At 38.7% G+C, this 18,766-nt stretch overlaps 1 protein-coding gene across 4 annotated transcripts in view; it reads right to left on the reverse strand.

The window, feature by feature from the left end:
- Positions 1-18,766, reverse strand: part of LOC115211062 (uncharacterized protein C3orf18-like) — a 52,542-nt gene that overhangs the window by 23,453 nt on the left and 10,323 nt on the right. For all 4 annotated transcript variants that reach the window (XR_004998618.1, XR_003881462.2, XM_036501756.1 and 1 more), the window contains 2 exons: positions 13,811-14,313; positions 9,502-9,527 (listed from right to left, as the gene is read on the reverse strand). Coding sequence is in view for 2 of the 4 variants with exons in the window: in XM_036501756.1 (XP_036357649.1) it covers positions 9,502-9,527; positions 13,811-14,047 (263 nt within the window). In the remaining 2 variants the exon portion in view is untranslated. The remainder of the gene's footprint in view (positions 1-9,501; positions 9,528-13,810; positions 14,314-18,766) is intronic.

Below are 18,766 nucleotides of genomic sequence, written 5' to 3' on the forward strand. Positions count from 1 at the left end.
GGTAGTAAAGTAGTAAGTGAGGAAAGAAAATGAGTAACAGGTGAATTGGAAGAATAAAGGAAACAGAAAAGATGAGAGGGAGGTTACAAGTGTGAGGGATATCACATAAAGGATTTGTATGGATTTGCCTTACACACACACATGCGCGAACAGAAATGGATATGTGTATGCAGAAATGTGAAAAATATACATGTGTCCATGCTGCATGAAGATACATGAAAAAGCATATGAATAAATTAATCATTAGCGTTTCATTGATGCAACTTAAGCCATTTGAATAGTCATTTCAAGCATGAAACTAAAATTTCTGTTCAGATTTAATTCATTGCTTTTGCAGAACAGGTATTATACTATTTTATACACTAACTACATCTGGATTATATTTTGTGGTGTAAAAAATATAAAATTGCTAAACAGAAGTGTTAGAAATTGTAATCTTTATATATAAAGCTGAAGTTGCCTGTGTGTGGCAGGTTTGGTAGCTTTCAACTAACACTATCTCCTCCGAGAGCCTGCGGCGCAAGTTGACAAAATTGAGAGTATGATAGAAGAAAGCTTGCTCTTCATTCTGTACAAGAAAAAATTCAAATCGGACCATGTTAAGACCAAAAATTATTTACATCAAAAAGGTGCCTTTTTTCTATGAAAATCCCTGTTTTTTTACAATTTTTTGACTGCTGTGTCACCATTTTTTGGTATATTTCAACCAGAAAAATGTTCACTTAAAGAGAATAACAAGCTATATGATGCAAAATTTTTACCTTTCAAAAATACCAATTCTAAAGGGTCGAAAAGAAAACAAACAACACCGGGCTATCCTGCTAGTTTTTAATAAGGATTTTCATAGGTAAACAAGATTTCATACCCAAACCAATGTTTCATTCAATCAGTTGAGGAGTACAGCTCAACAAAAGAAGTATCCAACAGTATATACAATTCTCTTTAACTTATCTATTATATGAAATCCGTTCTGTCTGTCTGTGTTCTAGGATCTCGGGCATCCTCCATCCGATTAAACTCAAATTTGATATATAGATACCAACAGTATCAGGGCATGTATGTCTTGAAAAAATTACAAAAATCAATTCCAGGTGTGCTTTCAATGTTTCTGAAAAGAAAAAGGCTTGGAGAAGCCATTATGAGAGACTGCTGAATGTGGAGAATGAATGGGAGGCGGAGAGCCTGCCAAATGTTGACCCAGTAGAGGGACCAGCTATCCGAATAGACAGCTCCCAAGTAGTTAAGGCAATTAAGGGTATGAAACCAGGAAAAGTCCCCGGCCCATCAGGAATCACTGCTGAGATGCTTAAAACAGCTGGTTGTGTGGACTATGGCCTAGTCACCCGCATTGTAAACCAGGTAGTTCATAATGGAGTCATACCCAATGACTGGCGTAGCAGCACCATAGTCAACTGCTACGAGGGTAAAGGTGATGCTCTAGATAGAAATAACTACAGGGGTATTAAACTGTTGGATCAGGTGATGAAGGTCACAGAGAGGGTCATAACCCATCTCATTAGGGAGAGAATTTGCTTAGATGAGATGCAGTTTGGTTTTGTGCCGGGTAGAAGCACCACTGATGCCATATTCCTGGTTCAACAACAGCAGGAGAAATACCTAGCTAAAGATAAAACCCTCTACATAGCTTTTGTGGACTTGGAGGAAGCCTTTGACAGGGTCCCCTGATCCCTTATCTGGTGGTCGATGCCGAAACTGGAGATTGACGAATGGCTAATAAGGGCTGTACAGGCCCTATACAGAGAGGCTGTCAGCAATGTTAGGATTGGCAATGAGTATAGTGAAGAATTCCGGGAAGAAGTAGGTGTCCACCAAGGTTCAGCCCTCAGTCCCCTTTTATTCATCATAGTCCTCCAGACAATAACAGAGGAATTCAAAACAGGTTGTCCCTGGGAGCTCCTCTGTGCTGATGACCTGGCTCTCATAGCAGAATCACTACCGAAACTAGAAAAGAAATTTCGGGTGTGGAAGAAAGGGTTAGAATCAAAGGGCCTTAGAGTAAATGTAGCAAAGACCAAAGTTATAGTAAGCAGAAAGGTGAACTCATCACACATCCCCTTGGGCAGGTGGCCCTGCTCAATCTGTAGGAAAGGTGTAGGTAGAAACTTCATAAGATGTACCCAGTGTAAGCTATGGACGCATAAGAGGTGCAGCAACATCAAAGGGAAATTAACTGATAAGATAGCTTTCATGTGCGACAGATGCACAGGGACAATAGACACCACAGATACTCAGAAAACAGATTCCATCACACTCCAGGGGGAGAAACTAGAAGTAGTTGATAGTTTCCGCTACCTAGGTGACCAAGTTAGTAGTGGAGGTGGATGCTCAGAGAGTGTCACCACTAGAATACGAATAGCCTGGGCAAAGTTTAGAAAGCTCCTACCCCTACTGGCGACAAAGGGTCTCTCATTCAGAGTGAAAGGTAGATTGTATGATGCATGTGTGTGAACCGCTATGCTTCACGGTAGTGAAACATGGGCTGTGACTGCAGAGGACATGCGTAGACTTGAAAGAAATGAAGCTAACATGATCTGCTGGATGTGTAATGTCAGTGTGCACTCACGACAGAGTGTAAGCACCCTGAGAGAAATGCTGGACATAAGAAGCATCAGATGTGGTGTGCAAGAGCGACGCTTGCGATGGTATGGTCATGTACTGTGGATGGATGAGGAGAGATGTGTGAAGAAGTGCCACTCCCAAACAGTTGAAGGTATCAGGGGGAGAGGTAGACCCAGGAAGACATGGGATGAGGTAGTCAAGCATGACCTCAGAGCATTGGGCCTCACAGAGGCAATGACGAAGGACCGAGATCTCTGGAGACATGCTGTGACTGCAAAGACCTGGGCTGCTTCCTGCACCAGTTCCGCATAGCCCCAGCCCATTCAAAGTACCTTGGATTTCAGAACAACCTGCTGTGACCTATTGAGACCTATTGAGTCAAGTACATGAACATCGAAATAAATATCAAATGGAAATAGTAGTTATGATACCTGTGCCGGTGGCACATAAAAAGCATCATCCAAATGTGGCCAATGCCAGCGCTGCCTTGACTGGCTTCTGTGCCTGTAGCACGTAAAAAGCACCATCCGAACGTGGCCAATGCCAGCGCTGCCTTGAGTGGCTTCTGTTTCGGTAGCACGTAAAAAGCACCAACCAATCGTGGCCAATGCCAGACTCCCCTGGCACCTGTGCCGGTGGCACATAAAAAGCACCCACTACACTCATGGAGTGGTTGGCGTTAGGAAGGGCATCCAGCTGTAAAAACACTGCCAGATCAGACTGGAGCCTGGTGCAGCCTCCTGGCTTCCCAGACTCCGGTCGAACCGTCCAACCCATGCTAGCACAGAAAACGGATGTTAAACGACGATGATGATGATGATGAATCTGATCGATAAAGCTGTGGGAACGTGCATTTGTAAAATCGTTTTTCTTGGAATAGAAAAAAGTCTATCTTTATTTCTTCTTTTGCTGGTGTCTCAAATTTAGGTTAAATCAGTGTTTCTCAAAGGGGAGGCCTATGGGATGGTCAGACAAGTTGTTTTGGGAAAATTTGGTTTAAGTGCTTGACAACACAGCACCATCCACTGGATGGGGGGCGTTTTGCTCGTATATAATAAAGACACACACAAATGAATATGTTTCTATTCATGGTCTAGTGTCTAAGGCTTTGCACTCATAATAACAAGATCATGGTTTCAATTCCTGGGTCGAGTGGTACATTATGTTCTTGGGCAAGACAATTCATTTCACACTGCTCTGCAATCACCTTGGCATCTTATGTGTGGTGCACTGTGCATGTGTATAGGTAATATTGATCTCATGGATAGAGTAAGCATAAATATTTGATCACTATTAATCATCTGTGGAGAATGTTCAGCAAGAAACTACAGAAACGTCATCTGTTGTGTACAACAGGAAAGACCACAGGACACACAGACACACACATACTGCGGGTAATGTTTGATAATATATCAGGTTATTAAGAATGAAATGTCCAATTTTCTTATGCACCAAGTTTGACAGTCATTAACTCTAATGTTTTATCCTGACAATTTTTTGTTTTATGACATTGAAGAATTACAGCATCACTTTTTGAAATGCAATTCATGGTGTCTGATTATATTGTGAGTTTTCTCTTGTAAATCAAATTTTATGAGCATGTAGTAGAGAGTAATGGATAAAGATCTTTTCTGAATCATATACACTCACAGGGTTGGTTTCTTGGTTGGGATGCTGGTTCATTACAGGATTACTTATTTTTCCCATCTAAGTGAACGAGCAATGTGAAATGGAGTATTTTGATCAAGAACACAATGTGTCGCCCAGTCCAGAAATCGAAACCACAATCTTATGATCAGGAGTCCAACACCCTAACCACTAAGCCACGTGCCTCCACTGCAGTAAAGTTTAACTTATGATGAATATATTTCAGCAGTATAAACATAATGCTTCATGGATGAAGTAACATTTAACAATGGATTCACTTAACAATTAGAAGGCAGCTTTGAAATTATAGACATGAGATTACTGACTGGATTTATTTCCACAATATATATCTGCATTGATTCATCAATCTATAAATACTAGCAAGTCTAGTGGAGACGACTAGCTATGTCATACAAAATACAATGAAATCCAGTCGACCTAAATAGAATAATAATATTTTTTATTCAATTTAGTTTCAGTAAAATGTCTACTTTAACGCTTTCATTACTGTATTTATTTTGAGATGCTCTGTCTTTCTTTCAATTTAGTGTTCATGTTAAATGTAATACTTTGATTAATCGAATTGTTTTGAATTAATCATACATTATCTTACAGCTTTGAAGTTTCAATGGTGTGATAGTTTATTCTTAGAAAGTCAATGTAGGTTAGGTGTGAGGGGCTAGATATGGCCAGTTTGAATATAAAACATTTAGGATATTTGGGCCGGATATGGCTGGCTTAAACACCAAAGGGTTGAATATAACAATGAATTTAGTAAAATAACTTAGTTACCATTAAGCTAGTGTTAGGAACATAAATTGTGACTAAGATTTGGTGGAAGATTTTAATTCAAAACTTATGAAAACAAGACATTTGTACTAAGAGCCAGAGCCGGTTTCAGCCGGGTTGGTAATAAAAGGGTTAACACAGAAACAAATAATCAGACTTGGAATTTTGAAGTAGTGCTGACTAATACTTCAACATCTAGAAGAGACATGCATGAAAAACTGAGGTGATCACAGACCAATTCACCCTCACTTCAAAGCCATACGCAAATTTTATCATAGCTATCACACTAATCCTGTTAATCCGACCAGAAAAACTTGAGTGAGATTAGCAGGGTTTATGTCAAGTTTTGTTGTAGATGTACAGACGCAATGGCAGGAAGATATGTCCAGGAGGTTGAAGAGATTACATCTAGTTTTTAATATGTGGGTAAGGAATGTATTAAATACATTTACATACAATAAGTGGTTGAGAAATTGGCTTCCTGACCTTGTGGTCCTGGGTTCACTCCCTGTGCACAGTGCCTTGGTCAAGTTGTCTTCTATTAAAGTCTGATGCTGACTAAAGCTTTGTGAATAGATTTGGCAGATGGAAACTGGAAGAAACATGTATGTATGTGTGTATATGTGTGTGTGTGTGCATGTCATTGTGTTCATCTCCTATCATTGCTTGACAACCGGTGTTGGTTTGTTTGTCTCCATAACCTAGCGGTTCAGCAAAAGTGGTTGATAGAATAAATACAAGGCTTAAAAAGAAAACAACAAATGGGGGTTGACTTGTTCAACTAAACCCTTCAAGTGGTACCTCAGCATGGCCATAGACCAACGACTCAAATAAGTAAATGATAAAAGATGCCAGTTAACATATGTAAAAAGAGAGAGAGAGAGAGGTGATGATGAATTCATGTTAGGAAAGGGTTTTCTGATAAGAAAATTAATTCTTTTATTCAGCCCAGAATATTTGTGTAAAAAGTTAGCAGTTCAAACTGAAGTATTAGTTGATCCTAAAGAAAAATCTTAATCTTTGCAGAATCATCATCCTCATCATCATTGTTTAACGTCCACTTTCCATGCTAGCACGGGTTGGACGATTTTGACAGGGTTGGTGAACCAGATGGCTGCACCAGGCTCCAATCTTGATCTGGCAGAGTTTCTACAGCTGGATGCCATTCCCAACGCCAACCACTCTGCGAGTGTAGTGGGTGCTTTTTATGTGCCACCGGCACAGGGCCAGTCAGGCGGTACTGGCAATGACCTCGCTTGAATCTTTTTACACATGCCACCGGCAGAATAGTTTTGACAACTCCATAAAATATTTCCAACATTGTTAGGCCCAGCATTTGTGAGGAATGAAACTGACTTTTATAGTCTGTTGTTCATGTGAAGTAAAGGGATTCCCTGGCTACATGTAGAAGCATCTGTGTTAGACGAGATCAAACTGTCATAACTCATGGGACATGATAGTAAGCAAGCCATCAATGTACTGGGTTGTCCGGAAAGTTTGTGCCGATTTATAGCAGCTTACCTTTTGACATATTTTAGAACATGGTTGGGTCCATAAAATAGGATTTGACTACACCTCCATTTAGAGCACAGTTTAAGCTATCTTTTCATAGAAGAAGGTTTATGTTCCTATAACCTGTGTTAATTCTGTAACCCTTTAAATTGGAAGATAAGAAAGTTCATTTTTGGCACTTGATGCTTTGGGAACCAGACAAAAATTGCTGCAGCTTGGCTGGGATGTGTTACCCCACCCTCTATATTCACCAGATATTGCTCCTTTGGATTTCCACTTATTCAGTTCTCTGCAGAATAGTCTTAATGGTGAAAAATTTTAATTCCTTGGATGATGTAAAAAGATACCTTGATGAATTCCTTGCTATGAAACCACCTCAATTCTGGGAAGAGGGTATTTTCAAGTTAAAGGGAAGATGGAGATGCATTGTGCAACAAAATGGTTCATATTTGGTTGATTAAAAATGTAATGGCAAGTATTTATTGAACTTTTTCTTTCCTTTAAAAATCGGCACGAACTTTCCGGACAACCCAATATTTTGTACTGGAAGGAATGATTGACCATACTCCTAGGTTTAGAGAAATCTCAATCATCACATGTGAAAGAATGACTTTAAAGATTAACCCTTTCGTTACCATATTTCTGTTGAGATGCTCTGTGTTTCTTTCATTTACTTTAAATATAACAATGAATTTTGTAAAATAACTTCGTTATCATTAAGCTAGTGTTAGGAACATAAATTGTGACTAAGGTTTGGTGAAAGATTTTAATTCAAAACTTATGAAAACAAGACATTTGTACAAAGAGCCAGAGGCAGTTTCAGCCATGTTGGTAATGTAAGGGTTAAAGTAGGAAGCTTTGTGAGGGCAAAAGATTTATAGATGTGAATGTTGCTAATTTCACTGCTTCTAGAGTAGTACTATGATATTAAAGAATTAGCAAAGTCAGTAAAGCTGAAAAACAGAAAATATGACTGTGACTGAAGGAAGATGAGATTTAGGTAATTATGAGTAATCAAAGGCATTTTTGTTTCCTGGATCATCATCTAGCTGGAGTTATGTTTCCAACATTAGTTACACATCACCAATTTTAAAGAATTAGAAAGAAAAATACACCAGCAGTACTTCAAATATTCACAGTGGGTTACTTCACACTTATCACAATCTAGCCTGACCTGTATTAAAACTATGATGCTTTACAAGTATCATATCCTGTCACTGACTGTGTATGTGGAGGCACATGGCCTACTGGTTAGAGTAGCGGACCTGTGGTCGAGGGATCACGGGTTTGAATCTCAGATCGGGCGATGTATGTGTTTATGAGCAAAACACCTAAGCTCCACGCAGCTCTGGCAGAAGGTAATGGCGAACTTCTGCTGACTCTTTCGCCACAAATTTCTCTCACTCTTTCCTCCTGCATCTTGCAGCTCATCTGCGATGGACCGGCGTCTCGTCGATGTAGGGAACCTATACGCCAAGGAAACTGGGAAAGATTTATCAAACTTAATCAGGCATGGCTCGAGAAGGAACAGACAAATAGACTGTGTATAAAACTCTAGTTTTGTGTGCTTTTGAATAATTCTTTATGATTTATCAAACTTAATCAAGACCCACATTTTAGTGCTGCTTGCATTTGTGGGACAGTACTGTTGCTGCATGCACTAACATCTTAGATTCTAAAAGTAGGCCTTCCTTTTAACTAGAAAATTTTCAATCTCCACAGACACATTGTTCCTTTTCTCCATTCATTCTGTTGCTACTGCCACAGCTTCTGATCCTCTGAACCAGCTTACTGCATACCTTCTTACACAACCCACCTGTCTTTTCCCCGCCTACTTTCCACAGTAAACACTTCACTCAATTCTTTTATCCTTTTGGGATTTCCTTCTTGATCACGCTTTTCCTATAGATGTTTGATCAATTACATCAAACATCTTTGATTGACTACATCAATTTTGTGTGCCTTTTTTTTTTTTTTGGTTTAACTCTTTTACTGCGAAACTCAGATATATCCACTCAAAATTTCACAACTCTTAACTGTGGAAATAAGTTTTATAAACAAATCTATCTTTTGTTTAGAAATGTCATGCTTGAAGCAATTTTTTTGTTGAGATATGTCAAGTTTATTGAAGCAACATGACTAATGGAAAATACCAACTCTATTTTTTTTTTTCTTTCTTCTTCACCCGTTTCAAGTGTAGCCAGGCTCATGGGCCTGGTTTCCCAGTTTCTGTGGCGTATGTGTTCCCCCCAGCTGGATGGGACATCAGTCCATCACAGCGTTACTCAAGAAACAGGAAGAAAGAGTGAGAGAAAGTTGGGGCAAAAGAGTACAACAGGGGTAGCCACCACCCCCTGCCAGAGCCTCAAGTAGCTTTAGGTATTTTCGCTCAATAAACACACACAACACCAAGTCTGGGAATTGAAACCGCAATCCTCCGACCGTGAATCCGCTGCCCTAATCACTGGGCCATTGTGCCTCTACACTCTATTTTTGCTAGATATTAAATATCATTACTTGAATGACCATGAAATTTAATTTCATAGTGAAAAGGTTAATGGCTTATGGAAGCACTGACTCTTTTCAGAACCTCCTTGAATGATGAGACAAATTATCTTCAGACCAGAGATCTACTCCAGCTAAAGGCGCCTATGAACCTTTAGCAGAGTCCATTTATTAAAGAATTTTGGCATTAGATTGAATAGATTAAGATTACATGCCTTGTTCATGGAGGCAAGCCCCTCCAACAACTTTTTGACTATTTGATTTTGAATATAAGTGAAAATAATAAATTAAGACATCAACTGATAATTATCAAAGTGTGAAAGAGAGAACTGAGTATAAAAAAGAAAAAAAGAGGGAACAAAGATAGGAAGAGAAATTATTGGTGCACAACAGCACAAGTAAGCTTACTAAAAGTATAGAAGACTAGACACAAGACAACATTGAGTGAACACCAGTTAAACAATTTACCTATTTTTCTTCAGTATTACAACAATCTGGAAAAAAAAAACAGATTTTAATGACCATACTGTTTCATAACTTAGAACCCATCAACAATCAATTTAAAGATTTGTAACATAGCAAGGAATGTATTATAATGTATTTGGTTTATGGTTTACTGATGTTGGTTTCAAAATTTGGCACAATGCCAGCAATTTTGGGGAAGGTATTTAGTTAATTACATTGATCTCACTACTTCAGGGTTGGTGAAAGCGATGTGGTGGACAATGAAAAACCTGGCTGATGACAGTCAAGGTTGATCTGGAACCCAACCTAGGTCCCCATGTCTACGGCGTTCGCCGCTGGAATAAAGAGTGGTTGGAGATCACGCGGTCGTTAGCCTCAAATCGCCAGGCCTGGTCAGCGTTTGTGAGAGATGCAGCATTGAGGATGAATGAAGCCAGCTCAACCCACCCCGGGTGAATGCTGTCAAGTCAAGTCAAGTCAGTACTCAACTGGTACTTTTATTTTATTGACCCTGCAAAGATGACAGGCAAAGTCAACCTTGATGGAATTTGAACTCAGAATGTAACGGAGGATGAAATACTGCTAAGCATTTTGCCCAACATGCCAACAATTCTGATGGTTTGCCTCCTTATTTGGTTTACTGATATTAATTTCAAAATTTTCCCATGATAGAACTAGTTTGCAGGCCTATGAAATTCTTAATCTCCTTTAAGCTGGTGGTTTCTTCTAAGCCATTCATTTACCAATGAGAAGAATTTTTATCTTGACTAACTGAAACAAAGCGACAACTGTGTCCCACTGAATTAATGACAGGACTGAACTTTTGACTTTTATGCCAAAACACAAAAATTTAGTTATCTGGTTCAATAAACCCATGACAAAGCCTTTGTTTTATCCCAGGTCAGCTCTAACCAAGCAGATCTGTGATCAGAAATGTTCCAGTTTTGACCATTGTATACTTTATTCTTTTCTTTTTAAGATAGTAGGTTGTAGTATGTGGTTTCATGGTTACAGTATTCAGCTCCTGAAAGGTGGCGAGCTGGCAGAAACGTTAGCATGCCGAGCGAAATGCTTAGTGGTATTTCGTCTGCCACTATGTTCTGAGTTCAAATTGCGCCGAGGTCGACTTTGCCTTCCATCTTTTCAGGGTCGATTAAATAAGTACCAGTTATGCACTAGGGTCGATATAATCAACTTAATCTGTTTGTCTGTCCTTGTTTGTCCTCTCTGTGTTTAGCCCCTTGTGGGTAATAAAGAAATAGGTATTCAGCTCCTGATTGTAAGGTTGTGAGTTCATTTCCCGGTGATATGTTGCATCCTTAAGCAAGACACTTTATTTCATGTTGCTCCTGTCCACTCAGCCGGCAAAAATGAATATTTACATTCCACCAGCACAGGTGCCATTTGCAAGATACCAGTATCTGTCATGACTATGATTTCACTTGGTTTGATGGGTTTTCTTCTCAAGAATGGCATATTGCCAAAGGTCTCAGTCATTTGCCATAGCCTCCATGAGGCCCAACACTTCAAAGTGCTTTTCACGAGCTGCCAACACAAGTGTCAGTTATTCTTGTAGAATATGCTTGTTTGTAAATGTGGTTTTGGGTTCAGTTCTGTTGCACAACACCGTGGACAAACCAATACCTTGAGAGTGAATTTAACAGATGGAAACTGTGTGGAAGCCAGTTGTATATAATTCTTTATTGCCCACAAGGAGCTAAACATAGAGGGGACAAACAAGGACAGACATAGGGATTAAGTCGATTACATTGACCCCAGTGCATAACTGGTACTTATTTAATCGACCTCGAAAGGATGAAAGGCAAAGTCGACCTCGGTGGAATTTGAACTCAGAACGTAGCGGCAGACAAAATACCTATTTCTTTACTACCCACAAGGGGCTAAACACAGAGGGGACAAATAAGGACAGACACACGGACTAAGTCGATTACATCGACCCCAGTGCGTAACTGGTACTTAATTTATCGACCCCGAAAGGATGAAAGGCAAAGTTGACCTTGGCGGAATTTGAACTCAGAACGTAGTGGCAGACGAAATACCGCTAAGCATTTTGCCTGGCATGCTATCGATTCTGCCAGCTCGCCATCTTTAAGCCAGTTGTATATATCATCATCCTCATCATTTTAATGTTCATTTTTCCCTGCTTGCATGGGTAAAATGGAGTTTATTGAGGCAGATTCTTTATGGCCAAATGCCCTTGCTGTTGATAACAGTCACATGCTTCCAAATAAGGTGATATTTTCCCATGGCCAGATACATTCTCACAGAATATTGGAAATGAGTGATACTGCTTGTATGACAGTGACACTCATTTACAGCTATCCTGTGATGTCAAGACAAGGAGACACAAACACTCACATATACATACATGCATATATGTATGTATGTACATACCTTAGGTAAGTTAAAATATGCTTGTGACATATTTCAACTTCTAAAGGCAAATTCACTGCTGTTATCAAGGAGTAAAAATTCTCTCTTATTGTAAAAAAAACTTAAAAACATCATATTTACCTAGTGCTTCCCCCTATCAGATTCCTAGAAGGCCATTTCTAGCTCTTTAGCCTTCATCAATGGGGAATACCGAAGAGAGATAACCCTGGAAACATTTAAAGCCATAGCTTTGATTAAAAGCAGTCAACACCAGTGACTGAGTTGTACTATCCAACTCCCTGATCAGGATAAATATAATAGCATCAACACCAAGCAGTGATGAGGAACAAGCGAACTTTAGGCTAGTTAAAATAAATTCACTGCAGTTACCATGATTTTCTGTTATGGTAAAAGGTGCAATTTAGCCTCATGGAGGCAAGGACTGAAACCATTTGGCATTATGCCATGCTTCAGAAGACCCATCATGCCAAGTAAAACTGCACTCACGGTAGATACCAGTATCACGCAAATGGCACATGTGCTGGTGGCACATAAAAGCACCTATTATGCCCTTGGAGTGGTTGATGTTAGGAAGGGCACCCAGCTATAGAAACCATGCCAAAACAGACTGGAGTTTGGTACAGCCTTCCAGCTGCCAGCCCTGGTTAAACCATCCAACCCATGCCAGCATAGACAATGGATGCTGAATGGTGATGATGGTAATGATGATGACAGGCTTCTTTCAGTTTCTATCCACCAAATCCACTCACAAGGTATTGGTCTGGTTCAGCTATTGTAGAAGACACTTGTTCATGGTTCCATGCAATGGGACTGAACCTGAAACCATGTGGTTGGGAGGCAAACTTCTTAACCATGCAGCAACACCTGTGCCATTACATTGTCTGACAAAATTTTAATTTCTTTTTTGTCTTTTATCAGTAAATGTTATTTCCTACTTGCTTCTGTCTAGAGATCAAAGGAAATGACCACTATTCTCTTCAAACTTTGCTTTTGTGACCTGGACATCAACGTTTTCAAACTGACCAATTTTCCATTACATTTCAGACAGATTCAGCACCAAGTTGCTGAAGCAGAAATATCATTATAGCAAATATTCTGCTCAATACCAAAGATTTCGCTTGTCAGTTGCTTGACCATAACCACTTAGGCATGTCCCTTAGTGACTGACAATATGTACACCTCTGACCATAAGCAAAAAAAGTGGGGGAAGCATCATAGCAATATGTTGAAAGGGATTCTTTGGGGTTTGAATGAATGTAAAAAAATGCAAAGTTTCAATGAAATATTAGCCGCTGCAACCAAAGGACAAAAATCGTGTCACACAGTGTCATCTATGTCATTTTTTAAAAACAGTAGAATATGACTGAAAGAAATTTGGTCGCTCTTTCTAATAAGTTGAGTAATTGCACAGAGACTCTCTCATTGGTTTGTTTAAGTGATAGTTTTAATTCCTTCTGATTGGCAATCAGTGTTGTAACAATTTGGGATTTAGTTCATGTTTGGACGGCTGAATATTTGAGCTAATGTTCATAATATCACAGAGTGGCAAAATGACTGAGCTACGAAACATTAACAACATTGTTATGGCTTGCATGAAACATTGCAGAATATGTAGAAAATAGGTGTATTATAGTAAGTAACAGCAATGTAGATAAAACATTAAATATATGAAAAATAACATGTATTAACAAAATGGTCATGTGATATATATATCACTCTTGTCTTTTAAAGCTTTTGAAAAGGAGTCTTTAACTCGAAATATCAGGACTAATTACATATTTGTAAGGTAATATCTCAATATCTTAATGATATTTTTCCTATTTGATGTCCCATTTGCATTGCTATTACTTTCTATAACATACTGATTACATATTAACAGTATAAATGCAGAACTTACCAGAAAGATGACAAACCCAAGGAAAACAATTGCTCCAAGAGGCACTAAAATATATGCCCAGGTATGTTTTCCTTCTAACTCAGTAGATATTGTGGAGGTACTGCTCGAAACTGTAGAGGTTGCATGTAATGTAGCCAATATGCTGGTCGGGGGACTTGGTTCCCTGATCACATAGTTAGTAGGGGGAGTCCCAGCTTGCTCAGCTGGGGCCTGAGCAGCTCCAAATTTTAGAGACATTGTTTAAATGTAAAAGAAATTCAAAGTCATGGAGGAGTCAGAAGTGAAGTTGAGACATGTTGGAGATCAAAGTTAAGAGAGGAAAAGTTTCAATGTAACATTTATGCACTCAAGCTGAATCTCTGTTTGCTGTATAAATTAACTGCGTTGAACACATGCTGTATACTTCCTTGAACACCATCCTCCTTGCAGTGGGTTTGATAGTAAATGCAATGTGTACACCAATGGATAATTACCTCAGAGAGTTTCAGAAGTTATCCTCACATCTGAAAAATTATATAAACTTAATGATAACACACATAACATAAATATATAATAAATATAACACATAACAAACATGTATGTATTTATGTATGTGTGTGTATGCATGTATGTATGTATGCATGTATAGATGTATGTATATATATATATACACCGTAAGATTTGAATGAAAATCAGAAAATGCGCAGATATGAAATTTGCTCATCACGTCTCTGTAACCAGATCGATCCATTTATTGACTGTATTGTAACTTGCGATGAAAAGTGGACTCTGTACAATAATAAAAAACGTTCTTTGCAGTCGTTGGACCAAAACGAAGCACTGAAATCTTCCCTAAACCTGAGCTCTTCATAAAGAAGGTTATGGTGACTGTTTGACTCATCCACTATAACTTCTTAAAACCCAGAAAAATCATTGCTTCAGAAACATATTGCTATGAAATTGCCAAAATGAACGAAAAACTGCTGCTCCTCCATCCCAGACTGGTCAACAGAAGAGGGCCAATCATTCTTCAAGACAATGCTCAATCACATGTTTCACTAATGAGTGAGGGAACTTGGCTATGAAGTCCTTCCCCACCTAGCTTATTCCCCAGACTTTTCTCCTACTGACTACCACTTTTTCAAGCAACTTGATGATTTCCTGTGAGAGAAGGAATTAAAAAATCAAACAGATGGTGAAAGTGTGTTCAAAGAGTTCATCAGCTCCAGAAGTCCAGATTTTTATGTTACCAGAATAAACAAACTTGTAACTCGTTGGCAAAAATGTGTTGATTGTAATGGTACTTACTTTGATGAGTAAAATTTTCACATTGTTGAAATATATTGTGATGAATTTCATGTTTCAAAACGTTGCTTACTTTTTACTCAGCCTGGTACATCTATGTACAGACATATGTATATATATATATATATATATATAATATATATATATATATCAGAGACCCCCCTTCGGTCACGACACAGACCATGGGATTGCACCTAGAAAGTTACCCTCCTAGACACAAATCCGGGCAAGGTTGTTTATGGAAGACCAGCAGTCGCCCATGCATACCAGCCTCCCCTCTCCACACCATCAGTGTTATCCAAGGGAAAGACAAAGGTCGATACAGCTTGGAACCAGTGACGGCGCAACTCATTTCTACAGCTGAGTGAACTGGAGCAACGTGAAATAAAGTGCCTTGCTCAAGAACACAACATGCAGCCCGGTCCGGGATTCGAGCTCACAACCTCACGATCGTAAGCTCGACGCTCTAACCACTGAGCCATGCGCCTTCATATATATATATATATATTATATATATAAATACGCATATATACACACACACAACAGGTTTTCTTTACTTTCTATCAACCAAATCCAATCACAAGACTTTGGTTGGCCTGAGACTATAGTAGAAAACACTTTCCCAAAGGTACTACACAGTAGGACTGAACCTGGAATTATGTGGTTGGGAAGCAAACTTCTTACCACACAGCCATGCCTGCACACTTTCAAGACAATATTGTTGACACAGAGACTCTGTATGTTGAAGTCTGTTGGGAATGTTTTAGGTGCAGTCTCATTTCTGTGGTACAGTGTATTCTACATGATTTGGGGGGGTGGTGCATTTGAACAAGATACAATGAAAATTATGGAATGTGGAAAAGTAGGTGCAGTAGTTGGATTTAAGCAGAACAGCATTGTAATTAGAACAAAGACATGTGAAATTAACAACATTTTACTCATCATGGTGAAATAAATGTCTCATGTTCTATTTAGAACTCAAAGTTTAATTGACAGAGAGAGGAACAAAGTTCTAAAAAACAGAAAGATTTTATAGTATTTAATTACAATAACAAAGCTAGTTTACTAATTACTGCCAAATTATACAGCACCAAGTGGGTTTTAATTATAACAAAAGAGAAATAGCCCTTGGCTAAAATAACACCTAGATGATTCATAACAGGATATCTAGCACACTCAAAACCACAATGTTCATAATTTTATATTCTTATTTGTTGTAAGCATTGTGTATGTTGGACATTATTATCCATTGTGTCCAAGACAGTAGTGAGTGATGGAGATTCGATTGTTGTTTAGAACAGGTTGAAAAAAAATCAGGTGGAAGCGTCCTCATTGGGTTACAGGATACATATGTATTATATATATATATATATATCATCATCATTTAACGTCCATTCTCCATGCTAGCATGGGTTGGACACTAGCATGGTTTGGACATATATTATATATATATATATATATATATAATATATATATATATATATATATAAATGTTTATTTTTGTTATAATTACATTAAACTGATTACTCAGTATATATGTAGTAGAGTACAAATTTATTATTCTTAAACATGAAGCAGTGACTGTGACTTGGAAGTTTTGGCCAGCTAAGCCTTCACTGGACGCTGTGTGTATGTGTATATATATATCATATCAAAGATAGAGACAAGAACCAACATCCCATGATGTAGGCTTGATAATTGCCGAGACTACTCTCAGCATGAAACCAATGGTAGCCTTGTTGTTAACCCACAAATAAAGTATGTGTGTGTGTGTGTGTGAGTGTATGTATGTGTGTGTGTATACACATACACATACAAATCAAAATTATCAAACCAACAGTATCAATTGTAATAAGTTAAACATCATTACATACATGTGTATGCCTTTATTATTTATTTAGGGGCCTTCGCACTAAGGATTCTAGTCTGAGTTTTGAAGAAATTCTAGGAAATGTGAGTACCTTATATACTTATAAAATGGAGTGTATACTTACATATAATAATTTGTGTCAACAATATTTGCCTTAAATACAAAAACATACATACATTGTGTGTTGTTGCTCCAGGGGAATCTGACACATTTTGTTATTCCAAAATAGAGGTGCAGACATGGGTGTGAGGTCAAGAAGTTTGCTGCATAACAATGTGGTTCTTGGTTCAATCTGACTACATGGCATTTTGGGAAAGTGTCTAACTTAGCCTCAGATTGACCAATATTTTGCGAATGTGATCAATGTGAACTGTGCCTGTTGTGTACATATGTATTTAGTGTACACATACACTGTTTGCTACTGCTGCTTCATGGGGTTGGGGTCAGTGGTCCCAGGGACGTCATCATGCACAGAGCTGACCAAATCCACCAGTGCTCACCATTGCTAGTGGTCCTGTGCTAGACCCTCTGCATTCTCTAAGGTGATGTCGAGCCTTGGGAGAACTTCCTTAATCATATCTAGCCATCTGGTATGGGACTTGGGACAAGGTCTCTTCTAGGCCGTAGCTGCTGTGTTAAATGAGAGTAAAGCCCTGGTAGGATGATCTAGTAAAAGACAGAGGACATGTTCGTACCAGCGCCTGCAATGGATAGCTATGAGGTAGGAGGTTGTGGCCTGATGTGTGCACACATGCATTTCTTTGTTAGAAACATGATGGTACCATCTAATATTCTCAGTGGTTCTCATGGCTCTACTATTGAACCCATCAATCTTCTTTGCCAGGGTCTTTGAGAATTTACAAAGATGAGGTAAAAGATGTCTTGCAAACAACTTGCACATGCAAGTGCTACCAATCAAGAACTCTGCATACCGGAAGCCAGCAAGTTTATGGGGTCATCAGGAGAGAATGTGCGCCATTTTGGCGACGGCATCAATGTGCACCGGTCCCCCTCACTGATATGAGGCCCCGCTTACTAGATCAACTGGTTATCAAATAAAGCTCAATATTCTTCTAGCCATCACTCATCATTTCTTTTTAACCAAATCCAGTGGCTAGCCTTCTCCACTGTAGTTTGGATATTGGTCATGGTGGTATTGACTTTACGATGAGTTAGGCCTAACGATATCAACTGTCGTCTCACACTGTGGCTGGATGCCCTTCATAACTTCAATTGGAAAATTCTCTGCTTTCCAGCCTGTCTTCACATTCCTTGAGGAGGTTTATATAAAGATTATAGAAGTAGAGCAGTAACTGTAATATCACTACTGTTGTACTGAGATTAAAGTTACAACAATGAGATTCACAAATATCACTGATTATAACAATATAAAAAAGTGATTAGCAGTAATTCTTGTATTATATTAAACTCTATGAAACTGGAGTTGAGTGTTCTCAAGTGCAACACTTACATGTATGTGTGTGTATTTGCAGTGTAATGTAAAGCTTCCCTCTAAATTACTCCCTGATGTTGTTTATTCGTGAACCTTGGTTAAAGGTTTTCTATAGACCAGTCACAGGTTCTCAGTATTCCTGATGGCAAGATTAACATGAATAAATATCTCAAAGACTGATTGTAAAGTGCCAGACTTAGAGACTTTTCAATGATGGATTTGGATATCAGTGATACATACTGACACATAAATGACAGCCAGCTTCTGTCTATCATATTCTACTTATAAAAGTATTGGTTAACCTGAAGTTATGGTAGAAGGTACTTGCTCAAGGTGCTGTGCTGAGAGA

This window comes from Octopus sinensis, linkage group LG4 (assembly GCF_006345805.1).
Source record: "Octopus sinensis linkage group LG4, ASM634580v1, whole genome shotgun sequence".
Lineage (NCBI taxonomy): Eukaryota > Metazoa > Mollusca > Cephalopoda > Octopoda > Octopodidae > Octopus > Octopus sinensis.